This window comes from Emys orbicularis, chromosome 3 (genome assembly GCF_028017835.1).
Source record: "Emys orbicularis isolate rEmyOrb1 chromosome 3, rEmyOrb1.hap1, whole genome shotgun sequence".
Lineage (NCBI taxonomy): Eukaryota > Metazoa > Chordata > Testudines > Emydidae > Emys > Emys orbicularis.
The window spans coordinates 93,845,933-93,871,353 of NC_088685.1; the positions used below are offsets into that span (position 1 = coordinate 93,845,933).

A 25,421-nucleotide genomic window follows, 5' to 3' on the forward strand; every position below is an offset into this window, starting at 1 on the left:
CTACATCACATTTCATGATTTTGAACTGGTAAGAAAGAAGAGGTCATGCATCCCTTTTATATCACAAAATTAATAGTTGTATAAAGTCTGCATAAATTGTAAAATGGGTGGCAAATTGTTTTATTTTTTGCTAGTAGAACTCACAAAATAGGATTGTGAAAGACAGAATCACAATTCATATTATATTCCTGAATGTACGTATGTATAATGATGATACCATTTTGAAACAAGGTTTAGTGGGGTGAAACAGCAGATACTGTATATTGTATAACTGATTCTTCTAACTTGACACTACTGAAAGATTAAGTAAACATATACCATCAAAATCCAGGGACATAGGTCTATATAACAACATTTGTCAATAGAAAGGACAGTACATTGTGACAAAGAGGATGAAATGTTCATTACTGATAATTTCTTCCAACAATGTATTCTGCTTTTAAAGCGAGCAGTTTAGATAAGGTCCCACCTGCACTACAAAAATCAATAGTGTAAGAGGAGTTACAATGCAGATAAACTATCCCCAAATTGATTAAAATATAACTCTGTCTTGTAGGGTATAAAGCAACAGAGAGTCCGTGGCACCTTTAAGACTAACAGATGTATTGGAGCATAAGCTTTCGTGGGTGAATGCCCACTTCGTCGGATGCAATGAAGTGGGCATTCACCCATGAAAGCTTATGCTCCAATACATCTGTTAGTCTTAAAGGTGCCACAGGACTCTCTGTTGCTTTTTACAGATCCAGACTAACACAGCTACCCCTCTGATACTTGTAGGGTATACTAGCCCCAACCATCCTTTAACCATGTCCCAGAATTGTACTAAAGCATCTGCAACAGTCATGCTGCTGAAGGGCTAGAGAGGGATGAAGAGCTAACCACTCTCTGCTGTACACCCTGCTTCTTTCATAAAGGGTTGAGGTGCAAACAATGCTTCCCCACACCAATGAAAGAATGCATCTGAAACTAAGTGTATACTCATGGAATTTCCTGACCCCTACACAGATTTTTCCTGGTTAACATCTATCCCCCATAATGGGCCCAGAGCCAGTGCAGTTCTATCAGCAGGCATCTGCCTTCCTCAGCACTCTGGATCCTCATAAGTGCCTGATCCTGGGCATGAATTTTAACACTACCCCGGAAGCACAGGACCACCTCAGGATAGAGAAGTGCCAGGCCACCACGGACGTTCTCAGGGAGATTGTCAACCATCGCTCCCTGGTTAGACTACCACCCGGACAACTCCACCACTTTCACTTATGTCTGGGTGGAGGACATTCAATTGTGACACTCCCAGTTGGACCGTATTTACATTTCTTGATTTCACATCTTGCTGGGCCCATTTCTCCAGCATCAGGCTGGACCCATTCTTGGACCACCACCTGGTGGACATAATGGCCTCACTAACACCTGAGCAGCTGGGGCCAGCCTACTGGCATTGCAATTAACAGTCTGTTGGAGAACGTGGGCTTTGCAGCATCCTTCCAGGAGTTCCGGCTGGCCTGGAGGAGCCAGAGGCATCACATTCTCTCAGCACAGAAATGGTGGGATGTGGGGAAGATATGTGACCAGCTCTTCTGCCGTGACTACACCCAAGGGGCCAGCCAGAGGTGGGATGTGGCAATAGAGTAGTTCGAACAGGAGGTTTTGGAGGTGGAGAGGCACCTGGCCTCTCGCCCCAGGAATCCATCCCTCTTCAAAGTGTGTCAGGAGAAATGTGACAAGCTCAGGGCCCTGGGTGCCTTTATTTGATCCTGCATCCAGTGCCTTCAGGAAATGGATTGTGACTCCTGCTTCTTCTATGCCTGGAGAAAAAGAGAGGACCCAAAAAGCATATCATGAGCCTCTGGGCGGAAGATGGCACACCTCTCATAGAGTCAATGGAGATGTGGGGAACAGCCAGGGCCTTTTATGTCAGCCTCTTCTCCCTGGATCCAACTGATGCCGATGCCTGTGGAGTCCTGTGAGATGAACTCTCTACAGTCAGCTCAGGGGACTAGGTCTGGTTAGAGCAACCTCTCACTCTGGCCGAGTTCTTGGAGGCCCTCTGTCTGATACCCACCAACAAATCTCCAGGCATCAATGAGCTGACTCTGGAGTTCTACCACACATTCTGGGAGGTGCTCAGCCCAGACCTCGCAACTATCTGGGCTGAGTCCTTGGAGCGTGGGGTGCTCTCCCTATAGTGCAGGCAGGCTGTGCTCACCCTGCTGCCTAAAAAGAGGGACCTCCACGACCTCAGGAATTGGCTCCCCGTTTCGCTCCTCAGCACAGACAACAAAGTCATAGTGAAAGCCATCTCACTGCAGTTGGGGTCCATGCTAGCGGACATGAACCACCCTGACCAGACTTAGACCATCCCAGGCTGGACTATTTTTGATAAACTAGCTGGTCTGGGACCTAGTCCAGCTAGCACACAGAGATGGTCTGTCACTCACCCTCCTGTCCCTGGAGCAGGAGAAGGCGTTTGACAGGATGGATCACAGACATCTCACAGGCACTCTGCTGGCGTTTGGCTTCCAAACCCACTTCATGGGGTTTCTACAGGTGCTGTAGGACTCTGTGGAGTGTCTAGGTAAGCTCAACTGGGCCTTCACTGAACCTGTCACCTTTGGTTGAGGGGTGCATCAGGGCTGCTCACTGTCTGACCAGGTCTATACCATCATTACTGAGCCCTTCCTCTGCCTCCTCTGCAACAGGATGATGGGGTTGGTGCTTTGTGAGACAGACCTGTGGGTGGGTCTTTTGGCGTATGCTGACAACGTGCTCCTTGTGACCCAGGACCTGAGAGCCCTGTTGTGGGTGGAGGTTTGTCAGACCATCTATTCAGCAGTCTCCTCTGCCTGAGACAACTGGGTTAAGAGCTCTGGTCTGATGGTTGAGGACAGGTGGCAGGCAGTCTCCCTTTCACCCACGCACCATGTCATCTAGTGGGGTGTGGGTCCACTGCTCTATCCTGGCATGTACCTTTCTCCCCTAAGACCTCTCTGAGCTGCCAGTCTTTTACCAGGACCTCCTCAGGACCTGGAAGCTAGGATCAGCAACCAGGTCCATAGTGCCACTGAGGTGGAGGACCTGCTCACAGAACCCCTGCTACATAACCCCCATCTAAGTGTGCAGGGGATGGAGTCTTGATTGGTGTCAGAGGTTGGTAACACCAGAATCAGAGACCTTCTGGACTATGATCTGAAGGACTGGGTGGACCTTGCGGTACTTGGCCAGCAGGTGGGGCTGTCCACCCTGTGTGTCCGCGGTCATATGTTGCAGTAGGCGAGGACAGCTTTGCCTCTTGCTTCTCTCACTTTCCTCAAGAAGGTCCTGCAGGATGATGCTCCCTGCCCACCCCTTGCTCCTGGCCCTTCAGAACTCATCATCGGGCCTGCGACTTTCCCCAGTCACCCCTGAGGCCACCTGAGTTGCCTGAATGACATTTAGTCAGTTTGCCTCCAAGACATGCCCAGAAAACATCTGTACGCACTCGTTCTTCATACCATCCACTTCCTCACCCTTGTGTCTCCCTCCTCACCAAATGACAAGACCTGTTGCTGCCTGTGGAGGGAGAGGAATTCTGGCGAGCCAGTCTGTACTCCACTCTGGTTCTACGACCTGCTGGGGATATTAGTTGGAAGCTCTTCCATGGAGCCATGACCCTGGGCATGTACCTGGCACAGTTCACAAACTCCCCAAATATCTGTCCCTTCTGCGGTAAGAGGGAGACTCTGGTGCTCATCTACAGAGTGCATCAGGTTGCAGCCCCTCTTCTGGCTCCTCCAGAACCTCCTACTGAGGTTTGGTTGCTCTTTTCCCTGCACCTCCCTGCTGTTTGCATACCTCATCTGTGGTCCCACAATGTTGTCGGACCTTCTTGTCAACTCCCTCCTGGCACTGGCCAAGATGGCCATCCATCATACCAGGAGGATGTTACTAGACAGGAGGGTGGCTCTGCAACTGTAGGGTATATTACTAGTCCCTTGTCTGCTCATGCCTTTGGGCACAGCTCCTCTGGGCAGCATCCACTGACTCCTCGGACACCTTTGAGGAGCAGTAGCCGTGAGCGCTGTTCAGGGTTCTCTACTTGGTGTCCCTCTCTGGAACCCTGATTTTCAACCTTTATCCTCATTCCTGATCTGTTTTCTCCTTTGTTGTTCCCAGCAATCAATTTCAGCCTGGACTTAGTGCTTCCTCACTTTCAATTGAGGGGGCAGGACTTTAATTATGGGTTGGCCTAGACTCACCTGTCCCAGTACTACAAATAAATACACATGTTTTGGTTTAAGCCCTGATCCTGCAATGAGCTTCACGCATTAAGACCTTAGATTATCATTACACCCTCATCTGTTCCTCAGTTTCCATCCCCACCTCCATTTTACTAGCTGTTGTAGAAAATATTGGATTTGATGCAGTACATTTGTCTTTACAATACAGTAGTTCAAGTAATGTAATTTTTTTCTAAGATATTTTTATATATATTAATATAATTTTACCTAAATCAAATTTAATATTATAACTGTAATACAAATAAAAAACAGTCATTATAACAACTCTTTCTCTGCACTGGTCTTGAGAATTTCAAATAATGCTCCTTTAATTGTAACCAAGCCTTTTATCTCATGAAAGTTTTCTATTCTCTCATGCAGGGCTTTATAGAGGCAGCACTGGTTTGTTGCAAATTGTGTTGGGGGTTTCTTTGGCTTTGTTAACGAGGGCTACATTTTCTGCTTTTCTTAGACAAATAGCAGTTCTCTGTTGACTCTCATAGAGTCACAGAGTTTAAGGCCAGAAGGGATTATTAGATCATCTAGTCTGACCTCCTGTAGATCACAGGACACTACATTTCCTCCAATTACCCCGGCATGGAGCCCAATAACCTGTGTTTGACTAAAGCATAACTTGTGTTTGGCTAAGGCATATCTTCCAGCAAGGTGTTGACTCTTGATCTGAAGACATCAGGAGATGGAGAATTCACCAATTCCATTGGTAGTTTGCTCCAATGGTTAATTATCCTCACTGGTAAAAATTTATTTCCAATTTGAATTTGTCTGGCTTCAGCTTCCAGCTACTGATTGTTGTTATTCCTTTCTCCGTTAAAGAACCCTTTAGTACCTAGTGTTTTCTCCCCGTGAAGGAACTTATACACCATAATTAAGTCATCTCTCAAGCTTCTTGTAGCTACACTAAACAGACCGAACTCTAAGTTACTCAGTGCTAGGCATTTTCTCCAGCCCTCATGTAATTTTTGTGGCTCTTTTCTACACCCTTCTCCAGTTTTTCAACATCGTTTTTAAAATGTGGACACTAGAACTGTAGAGAGTATTCCAATATCAGTTGCACCATTTTTGTATATGGAGGTAAAATCACCTCCCGATTCCTACTCGCTATTTCTCTGTTTACACATCCAAGGATTGCATTAGTCCTTTTTGCCACAGCATCACACTGGGAGCTCATGTTCAGTAAGTCCACTAAATCCTTTTCAGAGTCACTCCTTTCCAGGATACAATCCCCCACACTGTAGTTATAGCCTGTATTCCTTGTTCTGAGATGTGTAACTTTGCCTTTGGCTGTATTAAAATGCATTTTGTTTGAATGGGCTCAGCATACGGATCACTCTGCACTGCCCCGTTCCCAGGGCCGGCTCTAACTTTTTTGCCGCCCCAGGCAAAAAAAGAGAGCGCCGCCCCACCGTAACACCCCCCCCCCGCCCCGAGCGCCGCCCCACCGAAACCCCGGCCCCCTCCCCCAAGTGCTGCGCCAGGCCGCCAAACCCCCCCCCCTCCCCCGAGCGCCGCCGAAACCCCTGCCCTCCCCAGCGCCGCACCGCCCAAACCCCCCAGTGCCCCCGCCGGGCCGGGCCGCCCAAACCCCTGCCCCCCGCGCTGCCCAAACCCCCACCCCCCGCCGAGCCGCCCAAACCCCAAGCACTGCGCAAGGCCGCCCAAACCCCTTCCCCCCTGAGCGCCGCGCCAACCAAACCCCCACCCCCATCCCCGAGAGCCAAGCCGCGCCACGCCGCCCAAACCCCGAGTGCCGCGCCGCGCCAACCAAACCCCCGCCCCCCCGAGCGCCACACCGCCCAAACCCCGAGCGCCGCGCCGTGCCAGCCTCCGCCCCCCCAGCGCTGTGCCAGTCCTTGCCCCCCAACCCCCCAGTGCTGCACCGCTGAAACACAAACAAACAAACAAACAAAAAACCTCGAGCGCCGCCCCACCGAACCAAAAAAACAAAAAACCCCGAGTGCCCCCCGCCACCCCAAGATTGGCCGCCCCTTCCAAGGTGCCGCCCCAAGCACGTGCTTGGTCGGCTGGTGCCTGCCTGTTCCCACCATTATTCACCATCCTGTCAATCTTCCTGTCATCTGCAAATTTCATCAGCAATGATTTTATGTTTATTTACAGATCATTGATGAAAATGTCAAACCATGTCAAGCCTCATACTGATCCCTACAGAAGCTCACTAGAAACACCCCCATTCGATGATGTTTCCCTGTTAACAACTACTGAGATCTGTCACTTAGCCAGTTCATAATCATTTAACTTGTGTTCTATTGACATTTTATAGTGCTAATTTTTAATCAGAATGTCATAAATATTAAGTCAATCACCTTACAGAAATATAAAGTATATGACAACTATGTAGTTACCTTTATCAATCAAATTAGTAATCTCATCCAAGAATGAAATCAGGTTTGTTTGACAAGACTATTTTCCGTAAAACCATGTTAACTGGCATTAATTATATTCCTAGCTTTTAATTTTTTAATAATATCCCATTTCAGCTTTTCCATTATTTTCCCCCGGATTGTTGTCAGGCTAACCAGCCTATAGTTCTCCAGGTCATCCCACTTAAGTTTTTTGAATATTGGCACAACATTAGTACGTTTCCAGTCTTTTGGAATTTCCCTGGTATTCCAAGAATTATTCAAAATGAACATCAGCAGGCAAGAGATCTCCTCAGCCAGATCTTTTAGGTCTCTTGGTGGAAGCTATCCAGGTCTACTCTTTTAAAAATGTTTATCCCTAGAAGATGTTGTTTAACATCCTCCATACTTATCAGTGGTCTGGAAAGTATTTATCATTTTCCTTTGAACAAAGCACATCATCCTGCTTCTTTTCAAATACAGAACAGAAATACTTATTGAACACATCTGCCTTTTCTGTATCATTAACAATTTTGCCATCTGCATCTAGTATAGATTTATTTCATTGCTAGGATTTTTTTTGTTTCTAATATACTTAAACTCCTTATTGTTCCTTACATATCGAAAATGCCAAAATAAAAACACAGAGGACAGTAATTTCTCCCACCAGGCACTGCACTAGTTCCAGGTAAATAGAGTACACTGGAACTTTTAAGGTGGGATGTACAAGGAAGATTAAGGCACTGCAATGCTCAGCATTACATTGCTCTGCTGCCCAGTGGAATTCAAAACCCTGGATTAGGTGCCAAGGGCTCCTTATATAATATATGGGGAGAGTTATATTGATGTGGCCTAAGTTGCACCCCTCAAAGGGAATTAGGTGCCTAACTCTTGGCCAGAGGGAGGCATGATCTTTGTTTGGGATCCACAGCTGGGAACCCTCTCCTGGAGATAGGCACCTACATCCTTTTTCGTGAAAAACTGAGGAAGAACAAGTAGTGCTGGTGCCCCCTTATGATCTTTTGGCCCATTGGTTATGGCACTCATCCAGGATGTGTGGACCTAGGTTCAAATCCCCGCTCTGCCTGATGGGAAGCAGGGAGAATGGAACCTGGGTCTCTGACCTCCCAGGTGCCCTAATCAGTGGATTGCTCAGTCTTTAGGAACTTTAGGTGCCTACAGGGTTAGGCAGCACCCAATTCTCTTGTGAATACTACCCTTTGTCAATAAAACATTAATCCACAACATCTCATGGAATTACACACCTCAATGACTCACCTGATATTCTGGCATGAAGATTCTGCTTAATGCTAAAATCATGAGTCTGGGAAGCAGATTGCAGAGCTGTCATGGCTGCCCTGCGCAATGCATTATCAAAAATAGGGAGCACTTCATTTGGAAATGCATTGAAATATTCTCCAATTTCCATGTTGGTCTCAAAAAGGGTGAGGGCATCAACAATGACTGGGTAATGTCCCTCATCATCTCTTTCCCTTAATATATGCAAGATGTCATTCCTGTGATGTTCCAAAACATAGGATTCAAACACTTGTCCGATTAGGTTTACTTGGTCAGCATTTAATAGCATATTGAACCTATAATTGTAAAAGGGAAAAAACTTAATTAAAGATCTCAAAAAACTAAAAATCAATTTTTGTTAAAGAATATTTTTGTTAGGGTCACAAGTGAACAATGTAAACTATTTTACAGTAAGTACATTATATGCCCTGACAAAAATTTGTTAAACTGGGATAAAGATAGTTTGCTAAGTGTTTTGAAAATTATGAATGAAAAGTACCATATGGCAAGCATGCATATTATCTTTAGCTAAGGGTCTTAGTTCACACACCTTACTCAGTGAAAACTCTCATTGACATCAATAAACATTTAAGATATTTATTTCAATTGCTATTAAGTGCCTCTCACGAGGCCTTGGGCCTTTTACAAACTTAACTGCAACGGGACTGTTCACATGCATAAAATCAAGCATGGGCACGTTTGCAGGATTGAGCTCCTCAGGGCTGCGACTATATTTGTCTTCCCTATATTTGTAGATAATGCCTAACACATTCTGAGTGCTACTGACATATAAATAATAATAAACTATAATTACATAATAAACCTGTTATAGCAGCAACTTGCAAAGAAGCAGGAACCTTCTCTCGCTCAAGTTTACCATCTATGAAGTTTAGAGCTTGGAATGTTTTCCTCTGAGTCAGTGTGAATGGAACAAATATCAGTGAGTTTTTGTTTGCTTGAGTATAAATGACTTTTGGGCAACAAACAAACTAACAACTAATCAAAACTTTTTTTTGTGAAGACCAGGTGCTCTGTGGTTCCTATGATGTTCCTATTTCTAAACTTCCTAATGGACAGAACATACGTAACATAAATGTGTTCTTTGATTGGCTGAGTGTAGTGAGATCCTCCATTCAGCATGATGGCATTTCTCTGTTAGTGTGTAAAGTGATAAGTTTTGAATGCCATATCCAATCAGAATGGGGGAATAGGGAGTGCACACAGAGCCCCTGCTATGGGAGGAGGAATGAAGCATCCTGGCATGAGAGGGAATGGGGGCACACAAAGAGCCACTGACATAGGGGGAAGGGGCAAATGAGGGGATAGCGGGCACACAGAGACCCTGGCGTGGGAGAAAAATGGGGGATGCTGATATGGGGAAGATGAAATAGGGGCCACACAGAGCTGGGGCGGGGGGTGAAGCGGTGGAGCAGGGAGTCCATGACATAGGGGGGGATGGAAGGGTGGCACACATGAACCTTGTAGGGCAGGAAATAAAGGGACACAAGGAACCCCTGGTATGTGCAGAAGCTACAAAGTGTGCAACCCCCTAGTTCCATCACTAGGGAGTCAGGTGCCCCAGCCCACTCAGGCCTGTCCAGTTGTGACTATCTTTACGAGGGAAGTCTAAAAGAAGGGGGTGAAGAAGCGAGGCAGCCTCAACGCCCCCCTCCCGGGGGCCAGGCCTGCCTTTGTGTCTGCGCAGCGCCCAGCGGGCACACACACCTAGACGTGAGAGAGAGAGGCGCCCAAGGAGCAACGAGGCCTGAGAAGCGTCTCCCCCGCTGCGGGCAGGGGGCACAGGGCTGCTGCTGCGGTGCGGGAACCTTCTAGCCCCACCTCCCTGAGCCAGGGCAGCCAATCCCGCCGGCCCCTGGGGGGCTGGGGCCGCGGAGCGGGGCACGTGGCGCCGGGCCCAGCCCCAGGGGAACGGGGAACTCACAGCCACAAAGTTTCTCTCCAGAGCTCCCGCGGCGGGGGAGGGGCGCGGGCAATGCCCCTCACTGGGGCTGAGCCCAGGGCCCCTGCTCCAGCGCCTGCCCCCGCGGGCCGCCCGCCACGCTCTCCTACCCCGCCGGGGTTACCTGCCGCCGCCGCCTCCCGAGCTGGGCTCTCGCAGCAGCCGCCGCGCTGCACCGAGGCAGCGACCCTGAGCGGCCACCCTCACCCGGCAGGAGAAGCGGCTCCGTCCCGCCCCCTCCGCTCCGCGCCCGGGGCCGGCTGCCGGCGAGAGGGGCCCAGCGAGCCGGAAACGTGGCTGGGCGCAGCATGAGAAAGAAAGAGCCTCCCCCAGCAGGCGGAACAGAGCGAGCCCGGGAGCGGCCCGCGGAGCTGCGGTGAGGGGCCGGGGTAGTGGCACAAGCTGCAACCTAGAGAGGAAATTCTGCCACGGAGCAGTTTGTGCTACTAGCCCGGGAGCTGGAGGGGGAGCCGCGCTGGGCCTCTCGGGCGGCCCTGCGCTCTTCTTGGGGCCGCGAGATGAGTTGGTGCTGAGCCCCCGATGCACATCGCTTCTCTCTGCCCACCCCCCCTCTGTGTGACCACGCGGTACCCCTGCTGATCTTAAAGCCGGTGTCGTTTACCCCTGTTAATTCCCCCACCACCAGGCGGCCAGGCTCTCCTCGGATGGCAGGGAGAGTAGTAGCACCCACCCATGTACTTATTCGCTACACCGATATTGACTTGGGTCTTTATACATTCCATGGATGGCATACCGGAGCCCACTTATCCACTGACGCTTTAAAAACTCTTGCACCCCAATCTGGCTCTATGCTGGTTATGTGATATGTATGTATCTCTTCATCTTTGCAACCGATACCTGTGATCCCTCATAACTCAAGCCAGACCCCAGATGTACAGTACCTTCCCTCTTAACTTGTGTATATTCAATTTTAAACTAACTTTAATAAAAATTTTAAATCTGAACAGTTGCAGAAATAAAAATAATCTGAGCGCTCATGCTGGGATAAGAAGAAGAGACCCGGGTCAGGGATTGAAGGAAGAACAAGATGTCCAGCAGAGGCAATCATGATATTCGGTAAAGGAATAGAGGGCAAGAAGCAGGATTACATGTGGGTTTTTTTTTTTAATATTGTTTTAAATGAATTTTAACAGTTCTGCTTGAAATGTTTTAAACTTGTCCCCGACCGTAAGTAACCTTCACTTTTAGCAGGTTTGGAACTTTTGAAGTAGATGTTCTCACCAGCCAAAGTGTGGAGTCCCAGAGAGGCTGCCAGTCAGATCATCAAAAGAATATTTAAGGTCCATTCTTTAAACAAGAAACATGGTTTTCAGAAATGCCCTCAGATTTTGTGAATGCCCTGCATAACACTGTACCATCTAACTGGCTCATTTGTGGGTTCAAGGGGGCATGTTTCTTATGGCCTCACCTACACTCATACATAAATTAGTAGATTGATAAATACTAAGCTTAGGCCTGAATAACAAAACTGGAACCCAGTTGAGGACTTTTTAAAAACAAACTTGTTTTCCCCCCCTCTCTACCTCTGTTTTGCTCTTACTGCTGTTGAACCGCTTCAAACTAAGTAAGGATTCATTCAAGACTATTCAGTTATCTTTACCTTACTAAGGCACATTCTATGCTACCAAAATAACTATGTGAAATGTACCTAGGTTTTGGCATGACCACAGTTTGCTTGAGTCAGCAGTTCCACACAGTAATGTAATGGACTTCCCCTCTGCCATTAACTGGAGTGGAGGTGGATGTGGGCTGAATGAGGTTGGTGGGGGAGCTGGGGGAGGCAATAGGAATTGTAACATTGTCCTTTGATGGGTGAGGGAAGGTTGGTGCAACTGTTCTAGGGCTCTGACTGTGTTTAAAGTTTGTTGGGTTTTTAAACAATGTAGCTTTGCTTGATTCCTTCAGATACAGGAATAACTGTCAAACGTATTGGTCTGTGCACTAAGCTGCACAGCTGTTTATATGGATGCATTGCAGATGGGGATGATTAAATAGTTACTTCTACTAAAACCACCAATGTGTGGGAACATGGTTATATAGCTCAATAATAATGTTAATGTTCTATGGCAAGCAGGGTGAAAACACAGATACTTGCACTACTAGGAATTATCTGTCCATGTTTTATGTGGACATACACTGTTTGTGAAGGCAGCAGTATTACAACTTAGTTAAAAAACGTATGCCCCAATCCTGCAGATGCTTAAACAAGTTCATTGCTTTTAATGGAACTACTCATGCTAGTAATGTTAAGCACATACATTTGTAGGATTTGGAATTCCAGTTTTTTTTAAATCTGTAGTGCAGGTGAGGCCCTAAGAGATGGAGACCATTTAGGAAAGTAACTGAGTTACAGTTTCTTTAAACTATATACAATGGAGAAGGAATACTCAGGACTTCCTATTAAAATAGAGGTTGTTGCCTTGGAATTAAATTTAACAATGATCCAAACATGTAGACTCTGTGACTTGGTCTTTTAAGATGACAGAGTGCACATGCATTTCAAAAGGAGATGTTATACTATAGAATGTAAGGTAGCAATATGTTTAATGACTGTATAACCTTTTATATTTCATCTTTAAGCAGAGATTTAAAAGGCCATAATGACCTTACTTTGAGGATATCAAAAATTAGAAAAGCTTTTTTTAACCTCTATAACAATGAGATCTTTTGATCAGACTAATTATGTACTGTAAAAGAAGACTGTCTACAGAAGTTTTTGATTTTTCACTGTCAGCAATGCCAAAAAGACCTTGTTAGCAGATCCAAATTCAATTTGCACTTCTACAGCCATCTTGCTTGAGCTCAGGGAAGTTTCTTGTTTGTGATTGTTTCCTCATCTGTACAATGGGGACAACAGTTACTTATCTTTCAGGCAAGCCGTGAGAACTACAGATCTCAGTAAATAAAGGAGAAAATGCAATTGTAGTGGTGCTCCATTTAAATAAAACTCCCAATTAACTGAAGCTCAGTTAGGCCCATGTCCCCCATCCCCATAGTTGGACAGATACCTCGAGGTCTTCTGAATTTTGGTCTCTAAAGTCAGTCAGGCTGATAAGCAAGCCGGTTTTCTCTTCTTTGTGCTGCAGGGGATGGGACATAGCCACAAGTTTTTGTTGTTTGTTTGTTTGGTGGGAGTGGGAGGTGTTAAACATAACTTTCTTTTTCATCTGAGTATTTGTGATGTGTTGTATTTAGCTTGTAAACATCTTCTTTCTCCCCTTTACATCTTTAACTAGTTGGAATACTTTACAGTTAAATCTTTTTACTACATTTTAAAATTAAAAAGCAACCCCTCCCATATGTCCCCTATGCCTGAAATTCCATTCCAATCCGAGTGCACTAGGCCCCTATCCATTCTTCAGTCAGATCTCTCCTCTAACATTCACTTAGCCCACAACTACTTTCCCATATCATTAAGAGTGCTGTTATCCACCAATAAAATTTTAAATGCTCTGCTCTTAAATCCTAATCCTGCTTCTGTTGACTTCAAGGGATGGATGATCAGGCCCCAAGATAAACTCATATCATTGAGTGTGTCTCTTCTTTTTGTTGTTTGATTGTGCCCCAGTTCCGCAATCGCTTTCTCTGCAGGGTGGCTGGGCTTACGCTGCGGTAGGGTGAGGAGCTCGGCTGTATGGGATGGCCACGGAGTAGAAATGCTACATTCTCTAGATCTAGAGGAGCTAGTTGAGGTGGTTCGGGCACCTGATAAGGATGCCCCTTGGGAGGCTTCCGTTGGAACTCTACTAGGCACGTCCCACTGGGCGGAAGCCCCGAGGCCAACCCAGGACACGCTGGAGGGATTATATCTCTCTGCTGGCCTGGGAACACTGGAGAATCCCCCATGAGGAACTAGAACCTGTTGTGGAGGAAAAGGAGATGTGGTCCTTCCTACTCTCCATGCTGCTGCTGTGACCCTCACCAGAAAAAGTGGCATAAAGGAAAAAGAACTTTATGCATGAGAGTAGACCCACTTACCCTATGGAACTACCCATCTGCATAAGTGTTTGCAGGATTTGAGCCTTCTATTGTAAGATGCTCATTGCAGAGACCTTGCCTTCCATTGTGTTTTGGGTGGTGTTGACAGTTGATGGATGATTAACTGGTGCAAAATTAAAACAGAAACAGCCTGTATACCCCAAACAGTTGCTAGTGTAAGATTTTCACAAAACCTGTGCAATTCTCCTTCACTAATCTATGGTTGCAAAGGCACCAGATGCAACACTATTACCAGGGCTGCGTTAACATAGTCTGTGAGAAAGTGCACAAAAAAGGAAACCTCTAATTGTAACTTCATTTGAAATACGTGGAGAAAAGTCAACACATACTAAACAAAAAGGATTTGTAGGAAAATAATTTGTACTTTCAAGTTATTTAATACATTGCACTCACATGCATCAAAACAGTATTTTGCTTGCCTTAGTTACATGAGTAGTCCATTAATTTCTGTGGTCTTTCATTTTGTTTTACTTATTTTAAATAATACAGTGATCTTAAATATAAAAACTACTGTGGTTACTGTAGCTGAGTTAGATATTTATTTCAAGCCCACTATTTATCCCCCCATGTTAAGAACATAAGAATAGAACATAAGAATGGCCATACTGGGTCAGACCAAAGGTCCATCCAGTCCCATATGCTGTCTAACGACAGTGACCAATGCCAGGTGTCCCAGAGGGAGTGAACCTAACAGGTAATGATCAAGTGATCTCTCTCCTGTCAGCCATCTCTACCCTCTGACAATCACAGGATAGGGACACCATTCCTTACCCATCTTGGCTAATAGCCATTAATGGACTTAACCTCCATGAATTTATGTAGCTCTCTTTTAAACCCTGTTATAGTCCTAGCCTTCACAACTTCCTCAGGCAAGGAGTTCCACAGGTTGACTGTGCGCTGTGTGAAGAACAACTTCCTTTTATTTGTTTTAAACTTGCTTCCCATCAATTTCATTTGGTGGCCCCTAATTCTTATATTATGGGAACAAGTAAATAAGTTCCTTATTCACTTTCGCCACACCACTCCTGATTGTATATACCTCTATCATATCCCCCCTCAGTCTCCTCTTTTCCAAGTTGAAAAGTCCGAGCCTCTTTAATCTCTCCTCATATGGGACCCGTTCCAAACCCCCAATCATTTTAGTTGCCTTTCTCTGAACCTTTTCCAATGCCAGTATATCTTTTTTGATATGAGGAGACCACATCTGTACCCAGTATTCAAGATGTGGGCGTACCATGGATTTATATAAGGGCAATAAAATATTCTCCATCTTATTCTCTATCCCTTTTTAAATGATTCCTAACAGCCTGTTTGCTTTTTTGACTGCCGCTGCACACTGCATGGACATCTTCAGAGAACTATCCACGATGACTCCAAGATCTCTTTCCTGATTAGTTGTAGCTAAATTAGCCCCCATCATATTGTATGTATAGTTGAGGTTATTTTTTCCAATGTGCATTACTTTACATTTATCCACATTAAATTTCATTTGCCATTTTGTTGCCCAATCACTTAGTTTTGTGAGATCTTTTTGAAGTTCTTCACAGTCTGCTTTGGTCTTAACTATCTTGAGCAGTTTAGTATCATCTGCAAACTCTCCAGATCAACTTATTCATAAATGCATAGGATTGGTCCTAGGACTGACCCTTGGGGAACACCACTAGTTACTCCTCTCCATTCTGAAAATTTACCATTTATTCCTACCCTTTGTTCCCTGTCTTTTAACCAGTTCTCAGTCCATGAAAGGATCTTCCCTCTTATCCCATGACAACTTAATTTACGTAACAGCCTTTGGTGAGGGACCTTTCTGGAAATCTAAGTACACTATGTCCACTGAATCCCCCTTGTCCACGTGTTTGTTGACCCCTTCAAAGAACTCTAATAGATTAGTAAGACATGATTTCTCTTGACAGAAACCATATTGACTTTTGCCCAACAAGTTATGTTCTTCTATGTGTCTGACAATTTTATTCTTTACTATTGTTTCAACTAATTTGCCCGGTACTGATGTTAGACTTACTGGTCTGTAATTGCCGGGATCACCTCTAGAGCCTTTTTTAAATATTGGCGTTACATTAGCTATCTTTCAGTCATTGGGTACAGAAGCCGATTTAAAGGACAGGTTACAAACCATAGTTAATAGTTCTGCAATTTCACATTTGAGTTCTTTCAGAAATCTTGGTGAATCCCATCTGGTCCTGGTGACTTGTTACTGTTAAGTTTATCAATTAATTCCAAAACCTCCTCTAGTGACACTTCAATCTGTGACAGTTCCTCAGATTTGTCACCTAGAAAGGACGGCTCAGGTTTGGGAATCTTCCTAACATCCTCAGCCGTGAAGACTGAAACAAAGAGTTAATTTAGTTTCTCCGCAATTACTTTATCGTCTTTAAGTGCTCCTTTTGTATCTCGATCGTCCAGGGGCCCCCCTGGTTGTTTAGCAGGCTTTCTGCTTCTGATGTACTTAAAAAACATTTCATTATTACTTTTTGAGTTTTTGGCTAGCTGTTCTTCAAACTCCTTTTTGGCTTTTCTTATTACATTTTTACATGTACTTTGGCAGTGTTTATGCTCCTTTCTATTTACCTCACTAGGATTTGACTTCCACTTTTTAAAAGATGCCTTTTTATCTCTCACTGTTACCTGTGCAAGTCACTGGGGAAGCACCGCATGAGGTGGCAATGGATTGTTTTACTGCTAGCCCTCTCTTCCATGCAGGTAATTTGGAATAAAGATACACAGAAATTTAATAAGTTATTTACCTTACCGTAACAGGTTCTTGAAGAAGCTTTTGTTCACACAGATCCCACTATGTTTGCCCCATGTGCATGAGCTCAGAGTCCACTGGGGCTGTGCATGTGCACTGCATGGCCCCTCTGTGAGGCCATAAAGGGCAGAGCAGCTCCAATCACCACTCAGTTCCTTCATCAAAATAGAATTCTACTATTAAAAGATTTCATATCAGTAGGGAAGGTGAGTGGATCATAAGATCTGTGAGGACAAAAGCACCTTGAAGAACCATAGTTATTGAAAGGTAAATAAAAGGGCTGTCGATTAATCGCTGTTAACTCACATGATTAACTGAAAAAATTTAATTGCGATTAAAAAAATTAATCATGATTAATCGCAGTTTTAATCACACTGTTAAACAATAAAATACCAATTAAAATTTATTAAATATTTTGGATGTTTTTCTACATTTTCAAATATAATTTCAATTACAACACAGAATACAAAGTTTACAGTGCTCACTTTATATTATTTTTATTACAAATATTTGCACTGTAAAAATGAGAAAAGAAATAGTATTTTTCAATTCACCTTATACAAGTACTGTAGTGCAATCTTTTTATCGTGAAAGTGAAACTTACAAATGTAGATTTTTTTTGTTACATAACTGCACTCAAAAACAAAACAATGTAAAACTTTAGAGTCTACAAGTCCACTCAGTCCTACATCTTGTTCAGCCAATCGCTAAGAAAAACAAGTTTTTTCACATTTATGGGAAATAATGCTGCCCGCTTCTTATCTACAGTCATCTGAAAGCAAGGTATTTACGTGCTGAACATTTGTATGCTGCTTCATGCTTCGGCCACCATTGCAGAGGACATGCTTCCATGCTGATGACGCTTGTTAAAAAAATAATGCATTAGTTAAATTTGTATGAGTGAACTCCTTGGGGGAGAATTGTATGTCTCCTGCTCTGTTTTACCATCATTTTGCCATATATTTCATGTTATAGCAGTCTCAGATGACGGCCTATCATATGTTGTTTGTTTTAAGAACACTTTCACTTTGACAAAACGCAAAGGTACCAATGTGAGATTTCTAAAGATAGCTACAGCACTTGACCCAAGGTTTAAGAGTCTGAAGTACCTTCCAAAATCGAAGAGGGATGAGGTGTGCAGCATCCCATCAGAAGTCTTAAAAGAGCAACACTAATGTGGAAACTACAGAACTTGAACCACCAAAAAAATAAAATAAAATAATCAACCTTCTGCTGGTGGCATCTGACTCAGATGATGAAAATGAACATGCGTCGGTCTGCACTGGTTTGGATACTTATCGAGCAGAACCCGTCATCAGCATGCACGCATGGCCTCTGGAATGGTGTTTGAAGCATGAACGGGCATACTTCAGGTGACACTGTGAACAACAAATGGGCAGCATTATCTCCTGCAAATGTAAACAAACTTGTTTGTCTGAGCGATTGGCTGAATAAGAAGTAGGACTGAGTGGACTTGTAGGCTCTAACGTTTTATATTTTATTTTTGAATGCAGTTATTTTTTGTACATAATTCTACATTTGTAAGTTCAATTTTCATGATAAAGAGATTGCACTATAGTACTTGTATTAGGGGAATTGAAAAATACTATTTCTTTTGTTTTTTACAGTGCAAATATTTGTAATCAAAATAAATAAAGTGAGCACTGTACACTTTGTATTCTGTGTTGTAATTGAAATCAATATATTTGAAAATGTAGAAAACATCCAAAATATTTAAAGAAATGGTATTCTATTATGAACATCGTGATTAATTGTGATTAATTTTTTTAATTGCGTGATTCATCACAATTTTTTTAATTGCTTGACAGCCCTAGTAAATAATCATTTTTATTCAACCATTTGTACACATGGATTCCAATGAATGGCTAGCAGTCACCCCCTACTGGAGAAGGATGATAGGACCCCTATCTAAATAATGACTCCAGGACAGCCCTGCCAAACTGGACATCTGATCTATAAGCTGCCACAATGGAGTATTAATGGGGAATGTATCAATAGTTACCCTATAAATTTTTGAAAGAGGGACTCCCCATAAGCATGCTATGGATGTTGTTTGAGCTGTAGCAGTGTATTCCCTAATCCAAGAGTAAGGAGGTAGTTTGTTTAATGTGTAGGAATTCTCTGTCCCAGTCTCACCCCCAAACTGCCCTGAGAAGACGCAGGCAAGCCTTCTTAACTGGCTTCCTGGCTCCTGAGACCCTTTTAGGGCTCTGAAGGATTATGTCTTGTTGGCAACCTGGCCTGAGCAGGCGTGTGTCAGGGCAAAAACACCTTCACAGGGAGCAGAGACGGCCTGATAGATTCCAGCACACACCTTCCCCTGCAGAATGGGCCTGAGAGTCCGATCTCTCCCTTTTGCAATAATCCCACCATCTGGGAAGAGAAGTCTGTATTCTATTTCTGTGTATCTGGTCAATGTCAGACACAAAAGGCATGTGCTTGCAGTATCATATACCCTTGAATAATGGGAGGATTAGTGTTCTTCATTGCACCATTTAAGGAGTGCATGCTCCAGTATTAGGTCAAAGAGAATCCTTGAAAGATAATGTATTACCTCTACAGCCCAATTGATGACTAGGTATTCTTGATGGTGACATATCGAGTCTTTCATGGCTGCAGCTTCTGACTTAGGTAAAGTATAGGATGTCTTTCAGGCAGCAAAGGCCTGATAGACCCCATCCCAGAGCCTCTGTGAGGAAATAGCCAACCCCTTAGGTTTGTCTCCAAAAATCACAAAAAGCCTTGATGATTTAAGAAGCGGTTTTTGTTCTAAACAGGTAAAAAGAAAACATTGAGTGTATGAAGCATAACTGCTCCAAGAGAGTCGTAAGATTTAGGAAAAGAGACACAGGCAAGTATATAAACTGAATAATATGAAAATCCAAAACCACTTTAATAAAAATGTTGGATGTGGTCTAAGTAATCTTTTCCTTGTGGAAAAGTGTAGGTAGTCTCTTGGTCTATCCAAGGCCGTGATCAAGTGTCTTGATGTTTTTGGTCTTTTGGCCTCGAGATGAAAACCTTGCCTTTGTTTCTGGGACCTTGAAGTGAAAAAATTCTCTAATGTATATAAGGCCTGCCATCAAAGCCTGGATTACATCCACTCTGAGCCAAAATAATAGCCACCAAAAATGCTGTCTTAATAGAAAAGTGGTATAATGAACATGACGACATGGGTTCAAAAGAGGTTTCATCAATGATAGAAGAACCACATTCAAGTTCTCCCTAGGAAAGGAGTCCTTGACAGGGTGGAACAACATGAAACAGGCTCTTAGAAACACTGATACAGTGGGATGGGAAAAAAAATATTTACCCTCAACATAAGAACATAAGAATGGCCCTACTGGGTCAGACCAAAGGTCCATCTAGCCCAGTATCTTGTCTTCTGACAGTGGCCAATGCCAGGTGCCCCAGAGTGAATGAACAGAGCAGGTAATCATCAAGTGATCCATCCCCTGTCGCTCATTCCCAGCTTCTGGCAAACAGAGGCTAGGGATGATAGGCAGAGATAGCAGCTTAGTGCTCTCTAATAGAACTAATCAACAGACCTGAGTGTTTCAAAGACAGTAAATAATCCAAGCTAACAGGAGCAGAAGATTCCAAAGGTTGAAGGTGTCTCTGAATGGAACCCAATGAAAAACACTTCCACTTAGCTTTGTATGTCAATCTTGTAGAAGCCTTTCTGCTCTGGATCAAAATGTCCTGTGCTACCACTGACAGGCCTGTCAACAGAATTTATTCAACTAGCCTCTATGCTATCAGATGTAGAAAAATTGGGTCAAGATGTAACCCGATACCTTGGTTCTGTGAAATGTCTGGCTGGTTTGGAAGTGGAAGAGGAGATGGTTGGTTTGACAGGTGCAACAAGTTGGATTACCAGAACTGATAAGCCCAGGCCAGAGCTATCATCATCACCTCAGCTTTATGCTGTTGTATCTTCCTGAGAGCACTGGAAATTTCCCCTCTGGGATGGAGAAAAAGCATATAGGAGGTCTCTCTCCTGCTGGATCAGGAATATATCTGCCAGAGAGCTTGGACCCTCTCCTCTCTGGGAGGAAAATACAAGGTACTTTGCCTTGACATTGGTAGCAAAGAAGTCTATAGTGGGGATCTCCCATTTTAAAAAGAACCAAATCTTTGAGAGTCCATTTGTGCATAGAGGAGCCCTTCTTGTTGATCTTATCCACTAAATTTTTTTGGCTGCCTATCAAGTGTAGGGCTGTTAGATTGATCTGATAAAGGGTGCACCAGGCCTCCAAGTAGATAGTTTCCTGACATAAGGGGGATGATTTTGCTTCTTCGAGTCAGTTTATGTAATGCATTCCTGTAATACTGTCTGCCAGGATTTGGATGCTTGTGACTTGCAGGAAAGGTACAAAAGTCTTTCAGGCTAAGTGAACAGCTCTGAGTTCTAGTACAATTATGTCCAACTGAGACTCTGTCCTTGACCACAGTCTCTGTGTTTGAAGTTTGTCTAGATGTGCACCTCAGTCATGCTGGGACAATCTGTAACACGAGTCTTTGGCGGGGGTAAGACAATTGAAACATTACAGCTTAGCTGACATTTTGAGTTTCTGTCCACCAAAACAGAGATGTCAGCACTTGTGGAGGGACCACTATAGGTAAGTCCATGCTGTGTCTAACCAGTTGGTAAACAGATTTCAAGAGGGCAAAGGCATAGTCCTGAAGAAGGTGGGGGACCTAAGTACAAGCAGCTGTGTGTCATAGCAAGCCTAGGCAGATTCTCACTGAAATTCTTGGCTGAGAATGAAGGTTGGAAATGAGATGACATTGTGCCAAACTTTCTTTGGGGATGGTATGCTGATGTGGATTCCAATATTCCAGTATTGCTCCATAATCTTTACTGATTGAACAGGGATAAGCGTAGATTTGTCTCAGCTAGTCCTCAGGCCTACCTAGGAGAATGGATGGAGAACTGTTTGAATGTCATTTGTGACTTGCTGCAGTGAGTGGCCTTTTATCACTCGTCACTTCAGATAAGTTGCTACCACCAAAAGACATTTGGTAAAAAGCCTTGGAATTGTTCACAAGCCAAATAATAGGACTCTAAACTAGTAATAAAGGTAATAAAATGCAGGTGCTTTCAGTAAGCAGGATGAATAAACACATGGCAGTAAGCATCCTGCAAGTTGAGAGTGGTGACCCAACTCATGGGATCTAGAAAAGGGATTACTGAAGAAACTTTCACATACCATCCCTACCAGTCAACTTCATTGGTTTCCCATCATATACAATACTCACCTTCACTGGTAATTTCCTCAACCCAATTTACATTAGGTCTAAAGACCTTAATAGGATAGAGATACTAACCAGTTGCATTCCAACCATATGCTATGGAAATAGGTAAACAAAATATCTCACCATAGACCTCCCTGACGTCTCCCTTTCCGTACTAGCCATGCAGGCTCCTGGACCATCCGTAGGGCAGTTTCCAATCCTCCACTGCGTGAATCTCACCCTCAAACATAAAAGGAAGGTTCCAACCAGCTCAGCTCAATCCAGCCCCCTACAGCTGAGATTGGAAAATAGGTTCTCACCCAAGTAGGGTATAAATAAAGCTTGCTCTTCATTTTTGCTTGGTATATCTGACCCTTCATAGTTAAGGGCAGGAAGAAAGTGGGGAGGGGAAAATACTTAATACAAACAGTAGTACTATCCACTTAAAACAGCCCTAAATATCAGCACTCTATTCCAATTCTGTATTCATTTTGTCAGGACAATCCAACCTAGTTATCTCCATGAGCTTTCACTTTAGGAATAGAGTCAGATTTTAGTGCGCTTTAGGGAACGATGCTAGACCTATTTGTTATTGCCTTAGCTTTTGGTTGATATGTTTGTTTCCTATCAACATAGATAAAAATATTTCCGACAGAAGTGTTTTTAATTGTATTAATGCTCCCTCTTGTTGCTCCTTCTATGTTGTGTTCAATTCTGCAAATAACCACCAAATTGTCATGGTGATAGGCCCAGTACCAACTTTTCTGTGAGACTAATTGATACTCCAGGTGAGCTCAGTGCAGGACTGGAGTGTAAGACATTACAGTAAAGTTGTCCCTCCTTTCTACTGCCTCTTCTATTATGTCACATGTAAAATTAGGTTGAAAACTCTTTGGAGAAGGGCCTTTGCCAAGTATTTATTTGCTGTGTAAAGCCCTAATACGTTTTGAGTTCTATATACATAAATAATAATGATATAACAGTGTATAACAAGTAAAATTCAGATTAAAATGTCTGCTAAGAGACGTTTTTAATTTCAGGATTTACTGGTAATATAAAACCTTGTACTTTTAAAGAATTATATTGTTCCTAAGTTCACATTCAAAAGATGGTGATACAGAGACAGAATTAAGGCTGCAGGGGTGACACTGGTTACCTGATTTTCAAAAATGAACATGCTTAGTTGTGCATGCACAAGTGCGTGTGTGCAGTTTCCTAATTTGTGCATGCAGTTATCATAAAATGCACAAATGGCTTTGTGTATTGTGACAGACCCAGACCAGTGGGGTACAGGAGTCTGGTAGAGGGCAAATATAGTGGTCACTGGATGAGTAGTTTTCTGTTCCCTGAGTGACCAGAGCAGGGGCTGCACTAGAGTAATCAGGAACCTGCTAGAACCAGTTAAGGCAGGCAGGCTAATTAGGACACCTGGAGCCAATTAAGAAGAAGCTGCTAGAATCAATTAAGGCAGGCTAATCAGGGCACCTGGGTTTTAAAAGGAGCTCACTTCAGTTTGTGGTGTGAGTGTGAGGAGCTGGGAGCAAGAGGCGCAAGGAGCTGAGAGGGTGTGCTGCTGGAGGACTGAGAAGCACAAGTGTTATCAGACACCAGGAGGAAGATCCTGTGGTGAGAATAAGGAAGGTGTTTGGAGGAGGCCATGGGGAAGTAGCCCAGGGAGTTGTAGCCGTCATGCAGCTGTTACAGGAGGCACTATAGACAGCTGAAGTCCACAGGGCCCTGGGCTGGAACCCGGAGTAGAGGGCGGGCCCGGGTTTCCCCCAAACCTCCCAATTGACCTGGACTGTGGGCCCTTCCAGAGGGGAAGGTCTCTGGGCTGTTCCCCAACCCACATGGTGAAGCTCTGAGGCAAGAAAATCCGCCAATAAGCGCAGGACCCACCAAGATAGAGGAGGAACTTTGTCACAGTATGCATAATCACAGTAAATTGAAAGGAAAATTAGTTATGTACATTTGTGCATATAATTACACATGCACTTATGCAAATCAGGCCAGGCAAATCCACTTTTCTTTTTTTTTTTTTAATTAAAGTGATGCTTTGATTTCCAAACTTTGTTTTTGGTGGTTTGGAGAAAAGAACACCAGTCAGTGAAGATTTTGTCTTTCAGAGAAGGAAAGAGTTGTTTTTTTCTTTCCTCTTAACCTGAACTCTACTTTAAAGCTTCTGTCTGCAAATATCTTCAAATAAAACAGGAATTATTGCAGTGCCAAACTTCAAAAAAGTAGTTAACTGAAATCCTAGGAAAACTGATTGAGAATTTGATTAAGGAAAGAGTAATAATATAATGCTTGAGTAAATATAACCTAATGGGGGCAAATCAACAGCTCCTATAAGGAAAAAAGGTTTGGTTATCCTACACTTACCAATTTATTATTATTATTATTATTATTATTATTTTATTTATAAGTAACAGATAAGAAGTTGTCCTGCTACTATTCTGGATACTTTTGACATTTTGAAAAATAACAATACAACAAAACCACCAGCAACCCTAAGCAAAAGCTTCAGCAAAACTTCTTCACCAAACCTGCATCCCCCATCAACAATTATCCCATCAAGCTCCAATCTCTTCAGTTGCCTCAGTGAACAAATGAGCTTTGCAGTACACCCTGTAAGTCAAAATCCTAGAGTCGTCAGTTAGATGAACCAAAACTTCCTTTGAGGACTCTGGGAGCACTCTGGTTCAATCAGTCTTCAAGTGTAAACCATCAAAACAGACCCCTGGCAGGTGTGTGGATAATTTTTTCTCAACGAAAAAAATCAGAAAAAAAATCATTTTGGATCAACTCAAAATGAAACATTTAGTTTTCTGCCATTATTTTACTGGTTTTTTTAACATTAAAAGAAAAGAAAATTTGGAAACAGCATTCACAAAACTAGAGCAGGCAGACAAGTTGATTATACACTATAGCCCCAGTGTTAAAGCACTCACCTGGGATGTCAGGGAACTGGGTTCAAATCTCTTCTCTGCTTGACTTAGAAGTTGGGTCTCCCCCATTCCAGGAAAGTGCCCCAACCACTGGACCATAGAATATTCTGGGGTGCAGTTGTCTCAGACTCTCCTGTTGAAGCTGTTTGACTTTATATAAATAAACATTAATTGCAGCAGGGACTAGAATCCATGTGAGTCCCTTCAGCAGCAGGCTATGGCATCATTCTCTCTCTCTCTGGGCCAATCACTAATTATTTAATACAAAGTAGAACAGATTCAACAGGAAAGTTTTAGACTCACCCCAGAATAGACTATAACCCAGTGGTTAGTGGATTTGGGAGATCCATGTTCAACTCCCTGCTCTGAATGGGGGTGGGGGCTTGAATCCAGGTTTCCCATGTCCCAAGTGAGTGCTCTAACCACGGGGTGGGGCCTGCAATGGCACCGGCACTAGTTCCTCTATGAATGGCAGCTAAGAGAAAATCTAGCCCTAAAAACTATTTTTGGCTGATACTATTAATTAAATGTCTG

General features: G+C 43.7%; 1 protein-coding gene across 1 annotated transcript in view; it reads right to left on the reverse strand.

Moving 5' to 3' along the window:
- The window catches only part of MCM9 (minichromosome maintenance 9 homologous recombination repair factor), a 71,863-nt gene extending 63,641 nt beyond the window's left edge, over nt 1–8,222 (reverse strand). Inside the window, exon 1 of the mRNA XM_065401614.1 lies at nt 7,913–8,222. Within this exon, the coding sequence (XP_065257686.1) occupies nt 7,913–8,222 (310 nt within the window). The remainder of the gene's footprint in view (nt 1–7,912) is intronic.
- Nucleotides 8,223–25,421: the final 17,199 nt, after the last annotated feature.